The sequence below is a fragment of the Tigriopus californicus genome, chromosome 7, assembly GCF_007210705.1.
Source record: "Tigriopus californicus strain San Diego chromosome 7, Tcal_SD_v2.1, whole genome shotgun sequence".
Classification (NCBI taxonomy): Eukaryota; Metazoa; Arthropoda; class Copepoda; order Harpacticoida; family Harpacticidae; genus Tigriopus; species Tigriopus californicus.
The window spans coordinates 1504249-1527389 of NC_081446.1; the positions used below are offsets into that span (position 1 = coordinate 1504249).

Sequence of the window (23141 nt, forward strand, 5' to 3'; positions counted from 1 at the left end):
AGTCACTGCAACCAAGCTACTTGAGACTTTGCTTTGAACACATTTTGGTAGTTGGGCAGCAGGGTGTCGGGCTGATCGACTTCTCTTGCGTTACGCAGTTTCAAACAAAGCAGACGAACGAGCCATCAACTCACTGGCTCTCTGAATTCAGACTTCATTTTGAGAATCACGCAACTAAATGTGTTAAAAGCCGATCCCCATCGCACACACCAGGCAGCCGCGAGGGAGGCAAAAAAATCTCGGAAATCTCGTGAGTGTGTCTTCTCTGACTAGCCCTCTAGTCCAAACCAAAAGAACACACGAATAGACCTTGACGCTTCACGCAATTGAAAAAGGATGTTTGTACGCATGGTTTGGCACGAATGGTACATTAAACATTAATACCTTCTTTAACTCTGGTAGAATCTGAGCACTGAATCAATTGGCTATCCAGTGGGTTCTTATTTTCTAATTTCAGCCTTTCAGTCGAATTTGCTAGTTCAGTCTAACTACTTCGTAAATTTACCATAGCAGCCGGATCACAAGGCTTTTAAAACTTGTAAGTTTTGTGTTTTAGAAACTCGATTTATGATCGTTCATCATATCTTACAGCTCCTTGTTCCAAGACTACGAGATGACTATTTGCAAATATGTTACTATGAATGCATCACCAAGTGCATTTTTTTGTAGTTTAGTTGATAAGGTTGGAGAGATGAGCATGGACTGGTTAGCAAAGTGAGCAATCATATCATCCATGCCTGTTTCCGATAGAAAATGTCATGTCCTTATCTGGTTGGATCTCTGCCATTGGGTGTGGTTGAAGACTAGATATTTCCTTTTGACAAGTCAGGGAGAAGAATCGAACCGAGGACCTCTCTCATTTAAAGAAACTGCGCTAACCCCCTCACCACGTCTCTTCCCAAATCATTCTTTGACAAAGAAAAATTTCCTCCATTGGAAGAAATATTTTCAACGCCAATGAAAAGTGCCCCCCGTTTTTCGTCTATGTTTCCATGATATTACGCTTCAGTAAAGTGGAAGGAAAGGTTTCTACTTCTATTTCATTTGATCAGGTATGCCTCTATCAATCAGGTCAGGTGGTTGTTTTTCACGGTAGTTTATACAGAGAGGAAGCAAGGCCTAGAGATTGCGATGAGAGCTAGCCAGGAGAATTTGTTTTCAAGGCACATGGTTGACAGCTGAATAGCTGATAGGGTATGGTAGCTGATTTTTCAATCGGCTTGATTGACACTTGTTACTGATTCAGCTCCAGTAAAAAACTGCAACAAACTCGATATTAACCCTCCTACCCTCCTATGTTGCTTCTTCTATGGTTTAAATCCCGAATCTGTTTTTGCTTAATTGAATCGGGCATGCCTCCGTCGATCAGGTCAGTTGGTTGTTTTTCGCGGTAGTTTATATCCCAACTTTCCGTTTTGGAGGGCGCTAAATTTTAAAATGATATGAATTATGGGGAGAAACATATTTTCGATGCCATACAAGTTAGCCAACAGGAATGTGAATGTCAATAAAAAATATTCTTGTAAAAGGTAAACACATGTATTTCAAAAAATATGAAGAGGTCAAGATAACACCGACAATGAGGAAAAGCACATCCTATAAGAGTGGTTCGAACAAAATTTTGTCAGAACAGTAATAATGAATATTATGGTTACTGCTTTCTACGAAATCACTTCGTAAATGCATTTTGAGACACTTTCGCATATTGCCGCTTATACTGGGTTCTATATAGAATATGTACATGGTGGTCAGAAACTTAACAGCTTAGTACTTGAAATGAAATAACCTCAACAAATACATCGTTAATCCTATCGTTATGCTTGGTTTTTGAATGCAAGATGAGTCCTCTTATCGTGGAGGGGGTCGTCCACACTGAGGGCAAAGTTCTTGATAGCAAGCCATACTCCCCATTTCGATCAATCTGCAGTTCAGGCAACTCATTTCCTTATTGTCCGCCTGAAAAGAGAATATCTCATTATTCAAATTGTGTAATGATGGACTCAAGAGCCGCCAGCCTAAATGTCGACCAAGTCATTGTAAGCCTGACCAAAACTCGAAACGTTTTGACCACATTGCTTATTGAACTGGTTTTTAATGCTTATTCGAATCGAGCCGTTTTAGAAAAAAAAACTAGTGATCTGAAAACATTCAGATCGAGTTTTTACGTTTCTTATGTCATTATTCATTACCTTATTTAAAAAAGTGGCTCAGAGTTGTTCTGACCGAGAGCAGATTGATTTGGCCGGAACTGTTACCAATCCATAACTCTAGAAGTTTGTACCTTAATAGAAGGCTGCCAGTCATGCAGTGTTTTTGGATACAAATAAATGTTCTAGAAATCAAATGCTGCTTTCACATTTTTGCAATGTCATTCTATCACATAACACAGCACCAACATAAAAAGCCATCAACCACCTCCACTAATGATATCATACCCACAATATCATCAACATTAATCAAACTCTTTCTACAAAAGATCCTTTCAGTTGAGGAAACTGACGCAAAAGCCGGGCATCATCAAATTTACGAATGATGTCTGGAATAGTATCGGCTGGAAATGAAAGCCAAGAATTTCATAACGTTTGGCGCTCCATGCTCCATTATGGAGAGAATGTGGATTTTCCTAACCAGATACTCTTCCTAGAGCGATGTTGTCTTTCGTTTGAACTTACGGTGAAGTGGCTGTTTGGTACGGCGGCGGTGTAGATCGCTTGGTGCTCCCGAGGTTCCTGATTCCTCTTCTTCAGGAGGGTCAACAATCCAAAGATGAAGAGCAACAAGAAAATTAAAGCAAGCTGAAAACAAACAAATGAATTTGATGGACCATGATGGTGTTTTTTTTATCTTACGATTCCAGAAAGATGACAAATCTCGAATTATCTGAGGTCTATACAAGTATTTAAAAAGATTGGTAGGCCTGTGGTGAAATTCTTATTTTAAAGGGAAATGGTTGTAGTGCAAATGACCAATGTGCAACCGAGACGACCGAGTTGTATTTCCATATCCGTATTAGATATCCGCCTCAAATGAAGTACTTACCACCCAAAAACGGGCCATCAAAGTTCAAGCAATATAGGTATAGTAAGGTATACTCAATAAGACATCAAAAAGTATAGCAATATATTTTCAGAAAATCCTGGTCCTTGGCATCAATGAGATGTAAGCAAAAAAGTTATATCACAAAAATGTTTGACGCGGCGTCAAAATTTGAACAAGTCTTTTTCAATATTCTCACCAACAATCAAGTTTTTAGAAACTTCCCAAAAGTTCCTAATGTATTTTTCATCACTTCGTAACAATTGCTCTACAAAATCATTGGAAGAACGTCCTTGTTTCACACATGTTTTAAATATGCAAATAGAATAAGAACACTTCTAGTCAAACTCTAGAATTATGACTAATTCAATGAAAACATAAGCCTTCGAACCAACGGGTCAGTGTGTGTGAATAAGACAGTTTTTTTGTAGCCAACCATTCATTTTGTTGATACCTCGGCCTCCTCGATTTTTTCCCAATGACTTCTCTCTGAAAGATGTCCAAGATGATTGTTCCAACGTTCCAAGACCAAGCGTGCTTACGCGGCAAATTTAAACGTGGATTGATAGGCCGGAAAGACGGCTAGCGTTCTATTTCTGGACCCGGGGCAAAAAAATAAATCTTCAAGAAAATGGGAAATGGCCGAAAATGCAATGGCCATTTGGAGCAGAAAGATCAAAGATCCTGACTCCTCTAGCATAACGTTTGGCCAAGTTGTGTTTTCAGTTAAGTTTATAAAGTAAGCCTTAACCCTTTTAAAAGTTAGTCGAAGCGGGCCAACAATCTCAGTCAGAACCGTGGGTGGAACAGAAATGATGCTGATGAGGAGAATTCGAGTGAAGTGGACGTAATCTCTTTCAAAACAAGTAATGGAATTCCTCTGTTCGAAACCTTTCATCTATCTCCTTCTCACGACAATTTCAAAGAGCTTTCGCACGACTAAAAGATAAACTTAATATGCCAATCTATGGTCCATGATGACAAAAAGACAAATCCTGCTGACCATAGGAACTCAATGTACCTACTATCACCGAACTATACCGGGCGCACCATATTATCGTGAATATCGTGAATGCCTGTGCCACCATCCACATCAATGTGAGCAAGCTGAAAGAGTCAGTTGGTGAGGCCTAGGGCCAACATGGACAATATACCAAAAAAAGATTCGCCAACTTTGTCCCCAGACTCAAGCTCTGCGTGGCCATGTATAAAGGCGGTGTATTTGCGAAACAATTCAATGATGTATCCCTTCTGACTTTAATCTTTTTGTGCTGAGCTCATTGTGAATGAATCCTAGTTCATTGAGGCCGCTAAAGTCAATCTGCAGATGATGATATGGCGCACCCGGTATTTCCAGAAATTTGTTCAAGACCTTCAGAAAAATGGACATGAGCAAGAAATTGGTAGGGAACCGTCATTCTTCATAAGAAAATCCCGGGGCCAAATAAGCAAATCAAATATTAGTCTGATGAAAAAATTGACTATTTTTCCAAAATGTTTTGGCAAAAATATCAGACAAATCATATGTAAAATGAAAAAAAAAATGGTCTTGAAGTGCTGGGATTCTAATCCCAGTAGCAGGAAGGAAGTCCGTAAAAAGACAAAAATAAAGGAAACTAATCTTGATACATTTGACTAAGAATAACTTAATTTTAAATAGTTCTTGCTGTATATTTTACAAGCCTATCGCTCTTGAAATTGTCGTGGAACCAAAACTTTTCTTGTTTTAAGTGCCAATTTCAAGGCATAACAATAAAACAACTGTCATTCGAGCAAGTCTTTCTTTCATCTGCGAGTGTTCAGCCCATTTCAAAGTGCTACAATGTTGACGTTACGATGAGCTGCAATAAAACTTTTTATGGGGTACATGCAATCCATTTATTCAAGGGAGTACAACATCGATCAAATCATCTGCTGATGGCCTAGCATCAAAATGTTTCCAATTTTGATCTGTATTTTGCCACTTAGGCCTCCAATTCTCTCATCCATCTTATAGTATTCCACCCAACGGGTCCAATCAGTCATTACATCGAATTTTAAGTTTGGCATGTGTCTAGTTTTTTCCAACACGTTTGTGGCCACTTGTAGTACTGTTGACTGAAGCCTAACTTGTCTCTGGATGTTGAGGATGATGGAGAACTTAATTGAAAAAGCAGCTACTTAATTGCATCCTTCATCATAAACGCCAGGAAACTGCTCACACACAAAGACAAGAGAAAGTTGCTGAATGAGACAAATAAAAACGACGGCTCCCAGATTCTCTTCATAACTCTCTTCCGGATGAGAGAGAGAGAGAGACCACCCTGGGATTGTTTTTACTTGTTTGGATAGAATAGTGCGATGTAAGTACCTCACATTGAACCATTGGTTACACTACATCAAGTTCTTTTTCTGTCACTCGTTCTTTCTGCTCGCCTTGCCTTCAAGCCAACTCGATTGTCAATATATCAAGAACTGGTGGCCAAAGAGTTCCAGAAAACGTCAGCCATTATTTTTTGCTGTCAGATTTCCCAAGTCGTGGTGTAGACGTCCATAATAAATAAAACCAAATAGAGGTGGATATTTGGCAACGAAGCTTGATTGAGAGGAGAAGAAATGTTTTAGGCAAGCGCATTCCACTTTGACGACGTTAGATCGGATGTCGGGAACGTTCACAATTCCTTTATTTCAAGCAAAGGCCATTTTATGAGTTTGTCTCCCACTCGAGATATTGCTCCTTTCCAGAAAGAGCTCACTTTCATAAGTCAAATGGAAATGAAATGCAATCTGAACGAACTCAAACACCATTACAGTGGAGGTTATAATAGCACTGTGAGTTTGTGGCCAAATTCAAGGATTGAGCCTTTGGCCAACCGATTCAAGGTCAAGATGGCAAAAGTGCATCGCACGATATCTCTCTCTGAATTCGAGAGAATGATCTAAGATCTTCTGCCGAAGAGACTTCAATTCATTATCTTACTTGTGCGTTTATGTTTATACATGTATACATATATAGTTAGGTCAAGAGTAAAGGTCTGGATTGGAGCGTGCATAGCAGTACTTTTTTCTACCTTTCCCTTTTTTTTCTCTAGGTTAGGGAGAATTCGATCAAGCAAGAGCTGTCCCCTTTCAAATGACCTTTTTTGATAAGGAGTGGGACCTGGTGTGAGCTCATATCTGTGAAATCCCGGATTTTCTCTTCTCGAGTGTTTATCCAAGCGTTGAAATGAACGGCAAACCAAGGTGGCTGAATGTGGGAGGAGTAGGAACCCAGAAGAGAAATGGACCAACCACGTGGGCCGGCCTTCGTCCTTCACTCACTCCTCTTAATCCAAGTGGAGGATGAAGTGGAACAAGAAATAAGAATTCTCCAACATTTTTGGGCAACCACATTCCATCTTGAATAGAGTCCCTAACTTCCTGCAACGGTCAAGAGAGCCAGGAAGAGCAATCCGAAGATTCCAGGAACTCTATTGAACCAAAAGACTGGAATGAGATTGGCTATCTTGGCACGAGCTGTGCAAGTAGTGGAATGCACCAAGACTCTTGGCTTTTCTTTATGACTTGAGAATGGCGACCGACCTTTGGTGCATGGATCACGCTGCCCAAAATTCTTTTGAAGACTTGATGTTTGCAGTAATCGGAAGGAGTCATTAATCACGACAGAGTTGGAATAATGCACAACTTGTTCAATGTTTGTCTCCATCACCCTGTCACAAATCACAATGAGAGGCAGGAGGGAACCCTGATTAAAAACGCTTTTAACAGCAATTCTTTTTCTCCCGAGTGAGCAGGGTGAACAGACAGGGTAAAATTTGTTAATCTGGAAACTATTGAGAAAAGAACGTGAAGAAAAACCTTGAAGACTGATATGGGGTTCAAGGTTTCGATATTATTTCGTCAAAAGATTGTTTTTCTAGGAGCATCTGGGATTCATACCAGAAGTATTTTGGAAAGCATGAAAATTTCAACTCATTTTGGCAACGTATTTAAAAGATATGTTAGGAAAATTTGGGCAATATTTTTTTCTTACATAACTTTGTGATTGACTTTGCTGCCATATGCTGGGTAACTTCTCATTTGTGGGGTAACTTTGTTTACCATTGGGTAATTTTTGCGGCCTAATTCTGTATAATAAGGTTTGAAAGGTTCAAATTCAGTCCGCCTTTGTACCAACCCTTAGGCTCCTTCGTTGTTCAGTTTGCTTACCTCAGACATGAACCATTGCAATATGGACGGGGATGCTAGGGTCGGGAATTGACATTTCGTTCATTGCGGCTTTCTTTATATGAGACTGATCCCACGTTGTCACAAACACATATTTCAATTTTCGCCACAATCGATCGACCGGATCAAAAGTTCTTTTTTTAGAGCTCGCAACAAAACTCTGCGTAAAGTGAATGGGCTAACCTTCTTATGGTAATTGATTACTGAAAGAGGGTTTCTTTTATCAAACCTACCGCCAAATGAACAAGAGACTTGAAGAATGAATTAGTGGACAGCCACTGCTCTGCCAAAAATGCGCCAACCAATGAGGAGTGGCTAAAAAGAGGGGAGGAAAAGTTAAAGAAAATCAACAAGAATCCTACAAAAGAACGGAGCTTGTGTACTGAGCACCATCTCCAGTCTTGCGCTCTTGTGCCGCTAGAGGCCGATTTCGAAAGTCAATAACGGGTTTTCAAGGTATAATCTTGACCCAAAAAAATTAGAAGCCAAGACCTGTTTCATCAAAATCTGCTTTCTGAACAAATAGCCATGAAAAATGGTTTCTCAAATTGCCTTTTAGTGCCCGTTGGGTTGGTGAGAGTCAAGATTCTGCCCATGAACACCAGTTTTCATAAAAGGAAATTTATAACTACTCTTGCTTCAAGAGCGAAGTTTCATTTCGCCCCCAGGCCTTCATTAGTGGTGATAGATGAAAACCCAGAAGCAAGCACTTACGGCTGTCAGAATAACGATGGTCGTGATTCCGCCCGGAATGCCGGGCTCAGCTCCGTCCAGCTCTGTGACGTAATCCCCTAAATTGAGTCGTCTCTCATCACTGGGTATGTTGCTGTAATCCTGCCTGTTGGCCGCCCCGTCGCTATTTGAGGTGGGATTACGGCTGATGTGACTGGTGCTGAAAGTGTCACGATCCTGTCCGGACATCTTAAGTGGTCTCAATTTGTCACCGGGAGCAATGCTTGAATCCTTGGGGACCGGCTCTGGAAGAGAGAGAGAGGAGCAAGAGGTTGTGTTAGCCAAACAAAGGTGTAATGTGCCATTGTAATTAGGCCCTTTTTGCCTTGAGATCGAAAAGCATCTTGGTGAGAGAAGGTTCTAAGAAGATTGTGATTGGTATTGGAGGCACTTTCCGTGTTCCATGGGCATTTCATCATGGAGCCTTAATGACTAGTGCACTTTGTATGCCATGGTCTATCCTAGTGTCATTAGTTGTCCGTTATCACGTCCATTTGCTTCCCGGCTTTCATGTTTGAGTTGAGCAAACACTTGCTGGACAGGAAGTAAATCGACTCTGCGGCCTTTCATCTGGAAGCAGGGTTCTCATAAAGAAAGTCTGGCCCAGAGAACGGAGAAAATCGATCACTTTTGACTTGGGGGGGTTTGACTTGGTTGCTATTTTTCGGGTTGACCTAAAGAGATCATCGCTTGAGATTTACTAAAGTATGTCTGTTATATTATATTGGCATTGGCCTTTTGATTGGCTCAGATTAGAAAAAGCAACTCTTAAAGGCTGATAATAGAACCGAATGAATCGTTCAAGAATGGCTGAAACAATTTGATGACCAAGACAATGCTTCGAAAATGTATTCACTGCATTCTTCCAAAACATTTCTGAAATATCATGAATTGAATGAACAAACCCCATGTTGAGCCGCATGTGATGGTCATTTATCGTTCATCATCGCACAATAATACCATGCAACTTGTATGGCATATGTTATGAAAAGCGACGGCCAAAAAATGCACATTCTTTTAATGTCCTAAAGCAAGTCTAGTTCTTGTTTTAGTAGGGTAATATTTTTATGAATATTTTGGCATTGGAAAGAGGCGAAAAAAAAAAATATCATATATTTGCGACAAATCGAGAAGGTGCTAAGTGTCATAACCGCAACGCAAACAAGACAAGAATCTTCTGCAAAAATGACAGGTTCAAATCTCGCCGTCGGAAGTTCCTGGTAAGTATTCGGTTTGATTCTCCTCCGTGATCTTTGTTAACAAAACTTGAAAATGCTAACCTCACCCACAGACTGAAAACCAATGTGATGACCAACTTTGCTTGCCTGCAAGGCTCACCCCTCGATGGTACCCCGGTGCCCACCATTAAAAAAATGTGAAAAGGTCAGTAAAATTCGTGGGCTTGCGAACGAATTAGGCCATTGTCCATTTGCACTGTCTAACGTTTATGACTGAATTGAAGGGATGAGCAGAGGCTCACACGTGGAATCGAATGATAATGCAATGGAATTTGGCTTTGCTTTCAGGAGTCAGTGAAATGGGCACTATTCTTTTTGCCTGCCACTTGTCCCTTTTGTTGCTTTCAAAAATTTCCTTCCTGCTCGCCGTTATTACTTATTTTCCATTTCTCTGATGATTTTCGGTTTTAAAGCATTTTATTGATTTCAGGCGCAGCTTTTTATATAAATATTTTTGCATTTTTGGTCATCTCTTAGGTATATTTTACCATATATTGAGCTGCCTTCACCCATATTTTAAGCTTTAAAGCATATTTTTTCATATATTCATCTGTTTTTGTGCAAATTTTCAAGGACAAACAAGAGTTTTTAACGTATATTTTGGCCGTCTCTGGCTATGAACTATGACCTTGGACTACTTTTGTGAATTACTGTACTTGACGGGTTTTCTGAGATCCCAAGCTCAATAACCTTGAGCTAGCTACCAGCTCATATCCAGTAATGAGAAGACACCATAAAAATGTATTAAATAGCTCTGTGGAGAAAATGGTCTTCCAATAGGCTTTCTACGATACAGGAAACTTGGTTTACGAATTGCATCTTAGAGGGCGCTTTGTAAGTTAGCCTTTACCAAATCACGTATTTGAGGATGGTTAAAAAAGTACATAAAAGATAGAGAAGCACCACGAAAAAAGTGATTAAGGCAATATTTTTTGTGGGCATTTTTTGTATGAATTAGGATGTATTGTCTGAAAATTAAACGAAGATGGAAACCATGGTGTCTGAAAAATGGTAGCTCTTTTCCATAAAAAGTGTTCATGGGAACACAAGTTTCTTTAGCAATTCAGTTCTGGTCTGCCGTCTCGACTAGGGTTGGTCAAGAAATTCTAGAAATAGGGACTGCGAACAAGCTTCGCGCGAAATCGACCTGCTCTTGGTCATAAAAGTTCTGAGCCACTTTTCGAATTAAAGTAAGAAATAAGACACGTTGATCATTTCAATTAAAGGCAAGTCATTTTTGATATTCTTTACTTGTAGCGTGGTGCGTTTCAAAGTTTATTATCAAAAGCTTATGCAGCTGACCAAGAGCAAACCGAAATTTTGTATCTTATGCAGTGTTTCTACATAACTTTGGACTTTTCTCCTTAGTACTCTAAGCATAATTTGTGGCTGAAATTAGGACAAGTCCATCTATTCAACTAAATCTTGTGGTCGTATCAATTGCTTATTTGGAATAAAGTGAACAGTTAAGGAGATAAACAATTTTTGCTTCCGCTCGCAATCCACATCTCTAGAAGTCCGTCGCTTGGTTAAGTTTCGTTTGAGGGAAACAATCTAGATCAATTTTAGAACTGAACAATAGGCTAATTGTAATACGTAGAATTGTCGAAGAGGTATGGAAAAACGTATGCAGAGATGTAATAAATGACTCTCTTTCACTAACAAACTTACAAACATGGGTGTTTTTTAAGAATACTTTTGAAAAGTCTAAGACTCCACTTTGACGTTTAGTCCCCCTAGTACTCTATTTAACACTTTAAACTGCAATATGCGGATCCAATTAATGTTATCTTATCATTCATTGTTCCACCTGCAATTTGATGCACATTAAAACTAGTGTAGCAAGATATTGGATTATCGATCCACAGCTTTTAGCTTTTTTCATTGCCTTCAATTCGTTTGTCAGTCGTGGATTGATCAATTTGTATTTTTGGGTTTAACGACAGATAATTAGCAAAATCATTTGCCGCTTTTGCTACTTTTATTTGCCTTATTCGGGGTTTCTAAAACATTTGCTTGCCAGAAATCTGCATTTGTACTTGGACGGGGAGTACGTCAGTAGTGGAGTGGAAAGCTCGGTCGAAGATCGAACGTATTCTAGCGAGGTTTTGTAGAGCTATCCGTTACTTCCTGATCAGATGCATTCCCGGCTGAGAGAGTGCTCAATGAATTCAATCTTCATGTTTAAGTACTCAATTAGGAGGTAATGCAAAACTGGAACGTCTTCTAGCGAGGTTTCAGAGAGCTTTCCTCTCCACTACTGCCGTACTCCATGACTTGGACAAGTGCATTGTTACAATTTTGGTCGAAAAAAAACTATAAACACCGCCAAAACTTCTTTGTCATGATGATAACTAGTGATAACTTATCACTTTCACTACTCTAGTGAAAATCATTTTCGCCAATGTGCCTTGGTTTTAAAATTACCCTCCGATGTCTTAAAGATTTTACTTATAGTACAATACCTGCCACGAAGTCTGTTGAGTGGTTTCTTTGATTTCATGATTAATTACAGCCTGCAGTGTGGTTTTCAAACCTGTATTCTAGCAATGATAGACTGTTTTTATTGCTTATCTCGCACAATCGTTGAACAGATCTGAGAAACTTGGCGGTTTGGTGGGGGCTCATTAAACATTCTTTCATGCAATGTCCTACTCTGTCTGTGATGAATGAAGAAACAAAGTGACCGACCGTTGTTGGAAATGCACCTTCGGTCTTCACGGATTGGTGCCAGTCCCATAAATTGTAACTCTAGGAGTCTGTTCGGCCTTGAGAGAGATGATCCATGAACAGTAATGACAAAGGCAATTTCAGGGAACATGAAGAAGCCCATATACATAGTTGATGAACGAGTCTGGCACGGGGACTTCTGGACTCTGTTCCAAGAAGACCCAGCTAGCTGTCTAATGGGATCGAGGCGATGGTGCATGTGTTATGATTTGAGAATGAATTGATCCTTTGATCGCAACCACAATGAATGATGCTCAGGAGCCCGTCTGGATTTCATGCGCTTCCTCTTCAAGGTCTTTGGCCAAAACTAGCAAAGGCCACGACTTGATTCAAAGTCACCCAGAGCTCCAAGTGCCGTCCAGAACTTGATTGATCACTTTCTCAAAGGCCCTGACAAAAGGGGCTTCTTTCACCTTCGCCAACGGCTTTTCTTACTGCAGTACACCAACCTTGAAGGTCGCGTTTGGGTGTCACAGTAAGGTTGACATTGCACACACTTCGGCATGAAAATGATCCCATCGAGCAGAACGTTCCGATGATTAATGATTGTTGTGGTAACTTGAGGAAAACAAAGGCTATATTGTTTCCTACCCACTACCTTTGCATCAGACCCATTGGAGCAGTCTGATGTCCAAAGTAATCGATTCAGACCAAGCCAAGCATTTACATTACTACCTTATTTGTTGATCAAGAGACCCCAAAGAGAGAGAGAGAGAGGGAAAATATTGATTCACAAGCTATTGGAACGACATCGTTGGCTGCCTTGACATCAAAAAGCCACTCAGACAATAAACAAAATAATAACCCGGAATATAATCTGGCAATGTAGGTTTTTCAATTTGTGCAAAACCATTAGAATCAACAGACTAGAAGAAAGTATCATTGAGAAGAAAGGATGACCCTTCAGTGACAAGTCATTGCTTCCATCTTCAAATGGCATGCAAAGTGCATTTCTATTGGACATGGAAGTCTCAGGTGGAGTTGAAAGGCCTTGCCAATCTTCGCCAACGAATCGGACTGGCGACACTGTTCTGAATGCATATTTCCATCCAAGGGGCTTTTTTTTCAAATCATCAACCGCCATTATGAAGAAAATATTAATGCGTTTTGATAATACAGCCGATACAGCCTCTGAGACAGTCTGAATTATGCCATTAAATCAAGACCATCGGAGCTGGTCTTTCTATAAGTGAAACGCGACGACGCTCAAGGCCAATTCCTCCTCGACTGAACGGAGAGGGAGTTCCAAGCGACGGATTTCTGTGGGACCGCGTCGTGTGATAGATTGAAATAGTCCCATCCATTATACGCTATCATATCGAGTAGTAGCCATAATGGCGTGTTTCCAAGTGCCTCAGAAATCAATCCTGGACTTGGGTGTCTGTCTGACTTTTGGAGGCATTTTCCTTCTCAAGCGTTCTGTCCGCCTCTTTGGAACAATTTCTTGGAACAAAGACTTGCATTGGATCTTGGTTTGGAGTGAGACAATAACTTAAAAGCTATTGAGCGCCATAAATCATTACTTGTGCAGTTCATCGTTGTCGAGGGAAGATAAAGGCCCTCTCTACAAATCAAATTGTCATGGGGCCCTTTGTTGCAAGGGTTGATTTGTTTCCGATAATATTGAAGAATTGGAACGACTTGGCCTTAAAGTACAGACCTGCTACTTGACGAGAATGGCTCCCTTTTACCTTTGTGTCGAGATTCTTATTTGTATTTTTCATCAAAGGCTTTGTCAGGCCCACAAAACATTTCAAAGGGCGACATTGGGGAAAGTTTTTCAACTCGGTTTCTGTGCCTTCACTCTTTGTTCCAAATGGAATGACGTGTTTCCAACTTTGGGCTTGTCGATTGAAACATTTTTTGGGCCATCCTCCATCCACATACTGTATGCACTCACGATCTCACATCTTTCGTGGGAATTTCCAACTCAGTTGAATGTGGCGTAGAAATTGGCGTTGGCATAACGCGATGAAGGTGGCGCGATAACGTCAAGCGTTTCCAAGGATCACATTTAACCTCTAAATTCTCAGCTGGATTATTGACAAGGAAAAGAGACGGATAGATAACTTAAAATATTGAAGAGCACGAGGTAAAGGCGAAATTGGGCAGATAGAACAGGTCTACAATCATTTACAATCACAACGTAATGATATAGCTTTACAAAGTTCTTAAGTAAAGGAAGCACTTATAAATAATCAAAAAGACATAATAATACTAAGTCGAACTAAAAATATTAACTTTTTGATGCAATCATACGAACCCATGAATATTGTGTCAACCACATAAAAAGGCTTGCCTCCATCTGTTGGCAAGAATTTCAGACTGGTATTGAAAGTAGATAAAAGTCGATACTTCTAATATATTTTCAAGATCATAGAACATATGGTACTGGGAAGATACTTTGCTCGATCACTTACGATTGCAGATCCGCCTAAAGTTGATTTTTGAGCGCAGTTTGCAAGCGATTGGCCCCAAGAATACCCCAAATTTGATGGAATGTTTCGGAATGCCCGCCAAATGTATTGATTTTGCCAAAGTACACAAGGTTTTTGATTTAGCTCGCTTCAAAATGTATGGAGTCAAGATTAAAAACCAATAAAACGACCAACCCAAATACTGGCTAACTAAAACGAAATCCGAGCTGTGGACCGAAAACAACATTATTCCAATATCTATAAAAGCTACCAAGACGTACCGCCATTGCTTTCGAACATTTTGTTGTGTTTTTTAGGTGAAGGGGTCTCCATTTGGTTATATCCTGGCCAGTTCCTTGATTTGGGACTGAGTATTGTTCTTCACCAAGCAACTTAATCCGTATCGCCACATATCATCATCGACTGTATGGCCCATCAAATATGGTTTAATATGGTATCGAAATGCTCATCTCCTGGCTTATACCGTATTATCCATTCCCCAAGGAACTGAGTGGTTCCTCGTGTAACATTGGCTGTCCATGTGTGAGCTAGAACACATGGAGTGCTCATTGCTCTTGTGTACAGTAAGGGCGAGATTGGCTGGAAACATTGCTCCGATATCCTCATAGAGTCATATTGACAGGCCCGTCACGAAGTAAACCAAGAAAGCTAATTGTTATTCCTCCACCACCAATGACCGTCAAAAGGAAATCCAATACCAGCTCTCCGCCCTCCAAATTGCCTCCCATTCATACACTATAAACTATACAATGTCGTCTCCTAAGAAGAGTATAGATTCTCAATGAAGCAACGACCACAATGTTCTTCTCCAAAGCCTCATAAAAGTTCCGTTTGTTCTTCAAAAAGAGCCCGACCACTGGGATCAATTTGTCACCATTCAAAGCGGATGTCAACTCTTGGGCCTTTATGGAAGGAACCCAAAGGAACACGTGGACTACGCTTTTTGGATTTGCAGAATGGAAACGCTGAATCTACACCTAAAGCAATTTCTACATAAGTAAGATGAAACCGTGCTTGGAATGGCTCTTCTCTCCCTAGAGCTCTAGAATGCACGAGCTCGGCCAATTACCGGGAAACAATGTGTCGTGTTTCCACAAATCTCATCCATCAATTACTCTCTCTTTAGATCGATGCAATTTGGCTCTGTTCTCTCGAGCTTTTCGTCTTTTTCGAATCAGAGGCAAATTTTAATAAGCTGGCCTAGAGGATTATTACTCAGGCTAATCGAAACCAGAATGTGGCTCGAGCTCTTGTAGAAAAGTTAAGTCCATGTGATGTTCGTTTTATGGAGATAAAGCATGAGCTTCATTCAACCATTTTGATGCGTTATCGTATTGTTAATGGAACTCCTAGAGTGCTAAGCATTATAAGATACCGAAAGATGAATGGCTACCAATTCTTGATAGGACAGACAAATCTATCTTCATATTAGTTAAAGCTTCCGCTTCTCTTCTCTTTATCCAAAGTTTTGTTCAGATGAACTATCGTCAAGTAGTAGAACTTATGTCACAAGATGTAATCCATAATGTACGGAACGGCAAGGAATAAGAGAAAAATGAGCTTAAAGCATTGTTTTACTCCAAAAAAAATAAGAAATCACTCTTGAGTAAAGATTGTCTTTGGCGCATGATCATATTGCGTTAAAAAATGTCACATAATTATGCTTGAGCCGACGAAGCATGTTTTTCTTCAATTCTATTTTAAGGTAAACAGCTTTTTTGCGATTGCAGTCCCTGGTTTTCACTAAATATGTCACCCTCTCTCTACGTAGATGCCAGAGTGCCCCTTTGTCTTTAGAATGTCAGTTTTACCCAATTGAATCGTGACTCAGTTTCGACAACGTTAAAAAAGAGAAGAACGAAGGTCCCACATGAGCTTGGGAACATGCCATTTTGAAACATGGAAAGGGAAAAAACAAATCTCACAAGCCTCCCCGAAATCAACCAAAACAAGGTCGTTTTTGGTCTGGCTCTCTTGGCTGCCATTCGATTGCTTTCGATTTCTCTCAGTCTGTCCTCCAAGTTCGAAACCATAACTCATGGGGCTCTTTCCTTCCTTGACACAGCAATGTTTGCGGATAGCCAATTCATTTTGGTTACAAAGTGCTCCAAAAAGTCAATTTCTTTGAGTATTCACCAAGTCCACAAACTCAACTAAATTGCTTTTTCCTCCCCTACTTGTCATAACTTTGCTGAAGATAATCCTTATACTTCACCACCAAGGCTTTGCCAAACCAAGTTTGAGAAAAAGATCTTAGTATTCACTCTTAAACCTCGTTCTTCAAGAAAGTTCACGAAATAGCAAAAAACTTAAGCTTCAATCTTTTTAAGGAAAGAACCTGCGGAATCTTACATGACATGCCAACACAACCTAGTCATTATTGGTCCTGCTTGTTCTAATTTTCGAGCTGGAATTGGCTTTAAAGCTACAAGTGAAGCATGTGAAACATACACTTTTGGCTCAACACACGCGTAGTTTTGTATCTTGAAGCAACTCACAAAAAAGCTATTATCCCCTGCAAAGCTTTCCTCATGGAGGAAGAAATGAACTCAATCTGATAAGAAAAGGCACTTACAACATGGAATACTGAATTCTGACCTCTTAAAGGCCGAGAGACCGTGATTAAGCACAACAGAAAGCACTCAAGACAAACGTAGGAAATGACCACAATCTCACCTGAACCAAGTAGAACTCTCTGGACTCTTCTTCAACGTCCTGCGTCCACGAGGGTCGGCCTTTTCCAACCACTGGTAGCCTTTACAAAGCTGTAAAATAAGCAAATTAATGATCTAGTTGTGACCTGTCAAGACAAGGCATGAAATTTAAATCACACCAGATGACTCCCCGCCACTTTGGAATATAAATTTTACAGTCCCTCACTCACCGTGAAGTTTGACCTCACATGCACGTGGACTGCTGTTGTCGTTTTAACATGCCCACTAGGAAAAACAAAAGCGTGCTTTTCATTCGCTTCGCTCGGATGGACTAATTTCCGGTTGTTTCCATGTCCATGGGCACAATCTCTGTTTATTGGCCTAGCCTTGAAAGCGGGCCTTTGAAAGGTTCTATTCCAAAGATCCTCGCTCGGGTCGAGACCGTCGAGTACCAATATCCAAAAATGAAAACACCAACAACTTCTACCGATGAATCTCCATTCACGGTCGATGGATTTTGAGCCAGCTCTCGAGTGTACTCCAAGTGAGACAAGCCAGGAGCAACAGACAAAGAAGCGCTTTGTGTTGTTATTTTTCTGGTTGACTCGATCGCTCGCTTTCCGTTGGCCTTGTCCCGAGCTTCCAATCACTGTGGATTTATTAGACCACACTGAAGGTTTGTGTTCCAAAGTCACAAATACGACTACCAACAACTCTGTGTTGTCCGTTGAGGGTCTGGTCCTTCCTCGAGGACCTCGTCGATTGTATGAATAGGGACATAAAATGGAAACTGAGCCAATATAACCTTCGAGGAAGCGGCGGGAGTTATTTCTCGTCGTTCCAAAGGTCCACCCACCACCCACCACCCTGGCCTTCTTGCCTTCTTCTCTGGGATCTCTTTTCGCGTCCAAAAAAGAGGAGAGAAAGAGGAGATTCTTGTGTGCGTCCAAGTGTGGATCAAGCTGGAACAAACACGGAGACCCACCCAAAAAGGACTAGAGAATGAGTGGAGAACTTTGTAGTTCACCCGGAGCCACATGGTCGGTTTGGTAGAGGTTGAGCCCCACGTCATTAAACGTAATTTGAATCTTGAGGTGTTTATTCGGCAAAACTCAAGGCCTCTAGTTGGCCCTTGACAGGCTTGCTGTTTGGGTAAGCATTGGTTTTTTCTGGCCTGAGTCTAGCCCGAAAGATGTCAATGAATCAGCGACTACTTGGTATTCTATTCAGAGAGTGAGTGGCAGGCACCAAATTAAATCAAGGAGGAGTTCCGACTCAATGAAGAATTCATTGTATGTACTTACAGGCCAAGACCTAGGTTCGATCATTCTTCCATAGGTACAAGTGAACTTGAATGTCGAGCTGGCAGTGATTGGATATCCGTCCTTTTATGAATAAGTTACTTGCTAATCCGTTACTCAAACGGATGATTGTTCAAATTTGAGCCCAATAATCAAAGAGGACTATTTGGCTACTCTTTAGCTCGTCACTTGCATAAAAGAGTGGTGGGTGAATAATTGTCGATTTTGACAAATGATGTGACTATATCAATATATTACGACAATATAGAAGCTAGCAGTCCTGACGGATTGGCAGAACATTTACTTTCTTTTTCGATACCCTTGATTTTGATCCCGGGCTAACCATGTCCAAGCATCTTTGCAGTCTCTACTTTTGCTAAGGTGGTTGTACCTATGACATGTGGTCATTCCCAAGGGTTAGGTAACAACCATGGATGTCTAACTTTGATGAATTATTTTGTCGAATGTCACTCACAAAAGGTTTGCTATTGAACGCGAGTAAATCTTTCTTTCGGAACATTCATCAATATGATGATCAGCTGGCACTTCTTATCTCATATTATAGAAATTAGTGAAAAATTAGGGTGACGCTTTTCAGGGTTCGCTTGTTTTTTTGTTGAGGAGTAAGTAAGCAGACCTCTCTAGCCTGGCCTGTCATCTGAAAATGGGGTTTCGGAGTGCTTCTAGAAGTGCTCGCACTTGTAGCAAATGTAGCAAACGATCTGGTCATAGGAGATAAAATGGATCTGCACCCATTCAGTGGGTAAACCAGGACTTACGTTGATCAACCGTTCCATAATGCTCCAATGTCCCATGCATGAATGCTAAGAAGAAAATCAGACCGTTTTCCTCCTTTTGGGACTAGACACGTGGAACTGGCCATTGGGAGGGTCAATGATGATAAATTGACTTTTAAGAGAATAAATCAGGGCCTTCAAACCTAGGGCTGTATAAATGCTCTAGAAACTTGAGGGTAGATCTATGTGTTACTGAGGCTTTGAAAACACGCGCTACGTGATTGCATTTTTGACACGAAAATCGTGTCTTTGATCACTCTTTGGGATTAAATTTCTCTTAAAGTGGATCAGTAGCCAACCTCTGAATCGTATCAATAGCATTACTGTAGACAGTACCGCTACAATTACACTGCCCTCCTTGCAAATAGAGAGTAGTAATGCGTAAACTTTGAAAGCACCATTTTGTACTAGATGGACCAAGAGTAGAAAACGATTTCAGATTTATCTACAGAATATCGTCCCTTTTCTTGCTGGAAAGCTCTGGACCCAAAATATCAGGACCTTTATCCAGATTAACGTCTTATTTCTCGAGAAGACACTTTAGATTCATGCCTTGAAATTGGGAGGATGTTAATTTCTGACCCACAATTCACTGGGATATATGCAACGCGTTAATTTCTATCCCGTAAAATAAATCCCTTGATCTAGACACCAATGTACTTTTTGATGATCCTTTTGGCAAAAATCGGCAAGACAAGGAAAATAGTGACGTCAGGGTGCCACGTTATTTTTCCATCGATTGTACCAAACTTCCTGGTTCTTAGAGGGGTATTAAAACTCATCAATCAATCAATCAGTTATTCATGACCTGTTCTTTTGTTTTCATCATTCATGAACTGTTTTTCTTATTTTGATTATTATCTCGGAGAGTTATGTTTGATGAATGATGACTGACTGATTCATTTTACCGTCTCAAATAACGCAAAAAGGAATAACGCGACCTTGAAAACTGTCACAATACGCATGGAATATTTCTAGAAGAACATGACTTGCTAGAGGAGTCTTTAGGATTGTACTATATCTAGCGTATTTTATAACGTTTGGGGTGGAAAGAATGTTCTCTTTTTTGAGGCCTTGATATCGAACTCAGATCCAATTCATTGTATTGTATAGTTGAAAGACAAAAGAAGTCAGTTTGTCTAAGGCATTTTAAGACAACAGAAATGCCATACCCTATTAGTAACAATAAAATGTTAGAAATTTTGTTGCTTTCCACTAAAAAGTGGAATTATATTCGGGCCAAATTTATACCCTACCCATGGAAGGCAATGTTACAAGTTGTTATGCTCAGGTTGTTAAAAATATTGATGTCTATTACTAGACATTATGGTTCAATGTGAAAAAACTCAAAGAGTACTATATTTTGTTCCATAGGGTAAAAAATAATGACCACTCTTGTCGACGAAGAGTCCAAAAGCAAAAATTGATTTGTGTTTTTTATTCATCAAACAGTTTTGGCTAATCTTATAGATTGGAGCACTCTCCATGAAGCAGTTCAACTTATCTTTACCCAAACATGCATATGCACCATCACTGAACTCTGTCCAAGGGCTTCCTCACAAAACCATGGACAAAAACAAAAAAACTATATTTGGCCCCGGTCAAAATATCTGCCAAGAAGTAAGTTGCAAGATAAACTTCAAGATCATTTGGTCCAATCAGATCACGTCATTCCAAGTGGAAAAATATAGAACCATACCAAACAAAAAGAGGGGAGCTCAAGCTCACATCCAATCCACATCAAGGCACTTGCCACAAACTCTAGCCAAGCCAGGTTCTTTCCGACCAATCTGACGAAATTTCAAGGGGCCCTTGGCATTGGTCCGTCCTGAATCTCTCTTAAGACGGGCAAAACATCTCCCTAGGGTGTAGTGAGAGGGTCATTTGGCATGGTTCTTGTTCATTGATTGCTCATTTCTCTTCCAAGGGAGGCACAGCCCGTCATGGCCTCCACCCAAAACACTCAAGAAACCTCATGTTTTGAGTACGATTTCATTGATATTGGCTTGGCTCCGATTAAAGGCTATAATGAGAATCGAAGACGGCGGCCTGACTTCCAGCTCTGGTCCGAGCATGGAACAATGTTGGGTAACCATTAATGTCGATAGAGCCCAACGATTTGTTTGGCGTGTATCCATCGCACTGAGGTGTTTTTTTTTCGCTCCATTTCGGTGCATTGCTGCCTGAAGTCATTGTACTTCTTTACAAACCCCAACCTCGGGTTCCATTAACCACCGGATCATAAGAAGGCCTGGACCGGAATGTTTTTTAAATGCGGCACCTTCGCATTGAGAATAGCCGAACAGTGGTTCCAAATGGTCTTAGATATTTGACAGGCTCATAATGGAAAAGACAAGCAAACGCACATGAAGGCCTAGCTCAAACGAGGAGAGATCGAGAAAGGAAAGAGAAAGAGAGAGAGGCTTCTTTCTCTATTCTTTCGCGGCTTAGAGGCCTTTTGGCACTCTTATCAGCTACCTCCAAGTCTGTCCAAACTAATGGCTTTTGGTTGGAACCTGTTCTTAAAATGGGATATATCCGCCTCCTGATCAATTCGACGGGCTATGGAGCAATCGGGATTCAAACTTCAAATTGCGGGTGCCCATAGTGTTTGGGTATAATGTGGTCATTGTTCAGTAATATCCATCCATTCCAGAAGAAAGCCAGAAGATAGAGATCGAAGTTTCCCGACATTTTTCTTGCCTCCGGTTTATTTGATTAAAAGACCCCAACAACATCAACTAGAGAAGAGCGGGCCCTCTCCTCTTCTGCATCACAAGAAATAAAAAAGCCACCTCATTTTGGGAAGTTTGTCACGGTAGAATGATTTTTTGTTGTCCCGGATATAATGCTTCTAGGGTGTCATTAGCTACACAATCCTGCCCCCAAAGGGCCCTTCACTCCCTCTATCATTCTTACCAGATTGATACAGAAAATGCTTGAGGAGGCCCATAGTGAAATACATTCTGGCAACCCTGATCTGGCAGTCTATTTTGGGCGAGAACGAGGAACTTTAAGCGTAGAAATGGAGAGATCACTCTCGCTCTCTTTCTTTCTTGGTCGTTCCCTTGGTGTTCACTCAAATTCTCCCACGAGTGGAATGGGTCCATCAAGTACTTTTCTACATAAATGGAAGCTCGGGCTGCCCTTTACACCACCCAACAAGGCTTTTTGGGTGCTTTCGGGCAGGAAGTTGTCCGAGCATTTCTTGTCATTGTGATTGCATCTCGTTCCGCTACTATGCTCGGGAAAGTTTGAACGCACCAACGGTATATACAACGAAGGAGTGGTGATAAATGGTCGTTAAAAATGAGTTTCGTCGAACTAACCACCACACTTTGGGTTCGATCCACCAACGGGTCTAGACTGTTCTTTGCGACGAAGATCGTCATTGTATGATGTAGGAAATCTCTTGGCACCAGCGTAATGACTTTATCTACGAAAAGCGGTAAAGAAAGTCGCAGAGTACACACGAAATGACCGACTCTCGGCAATGATGGAAATCAATTTGGGTTGAGGCCACCATTAGTTACAATTCCTCTAGGGAGTGTTACACGATTTGAACAGTGAAGAGCATGCTTAACCATTTCAATGGCGTGTGAGAAATTCAGCTTTATTAGGAACAGTGCCAAGGGATCGTGCGATTCCATGATTAAGTGTTTCACGATTTTTCAAATCAAATTTTAGAAGGTATCAAACAGAGCCAGAGATTCGATCCTTTGCTTATACGTATAATCTTTGAGTAATCTTGCTCTGGCACTAGGATTAACAAGATTGGGAAAAAGTTTGTTAAGAGTAACAGAAAGGTATGCTATTAGCTCTTATTTCATAAATGGCCAAAATGAAGAAAATATCTTATTCACGAATTGTCACTTGTTCACAGGCTTACGAATTTGCAGAGTTGTCAGAAAAAAACACCCAAACAATATTTGATTAATAATGTAGATTTCTTGACTTCAAAAGCTACCAAGACCCTTCCCGGATTCGTTAATGGATCAAATTATTCATC

General features: G+C 40.6%; 1 protein-coding gene across 1 annotated transcript; it reads right to left on the reverse strand.

The window, feature by feature from the left end:
• Window positions 1-1509: 1509 nt before the first annotated feature.
• On the reverse strand, window positions 1510-17834 carry LOC131883921 (uncharacterized). The gene is made up of 5 exons (XM_059231530.1): window positions 17265-17834; window positions 17057-17145; window positions 7957-8219; window positions 2673-2795; window positions 1510-1956 (listed from the first exon to the last, which is right to left on the reverse strand). Exons 3-5 carry the CDS (start codon window positions 8161-8163, stop codon window positions 1849-1851), a joined length of 438 nt encoding a protein of 145 aa, XP_059087513.1. The 5' UTR covers window positions 8164-8219; window positions 17057-17145; window positions 17265-17834; the 3' UTR covers window positions 1510-1848.
• Window positions 17835-23141: the final 5307 nt, after the last annotated feature.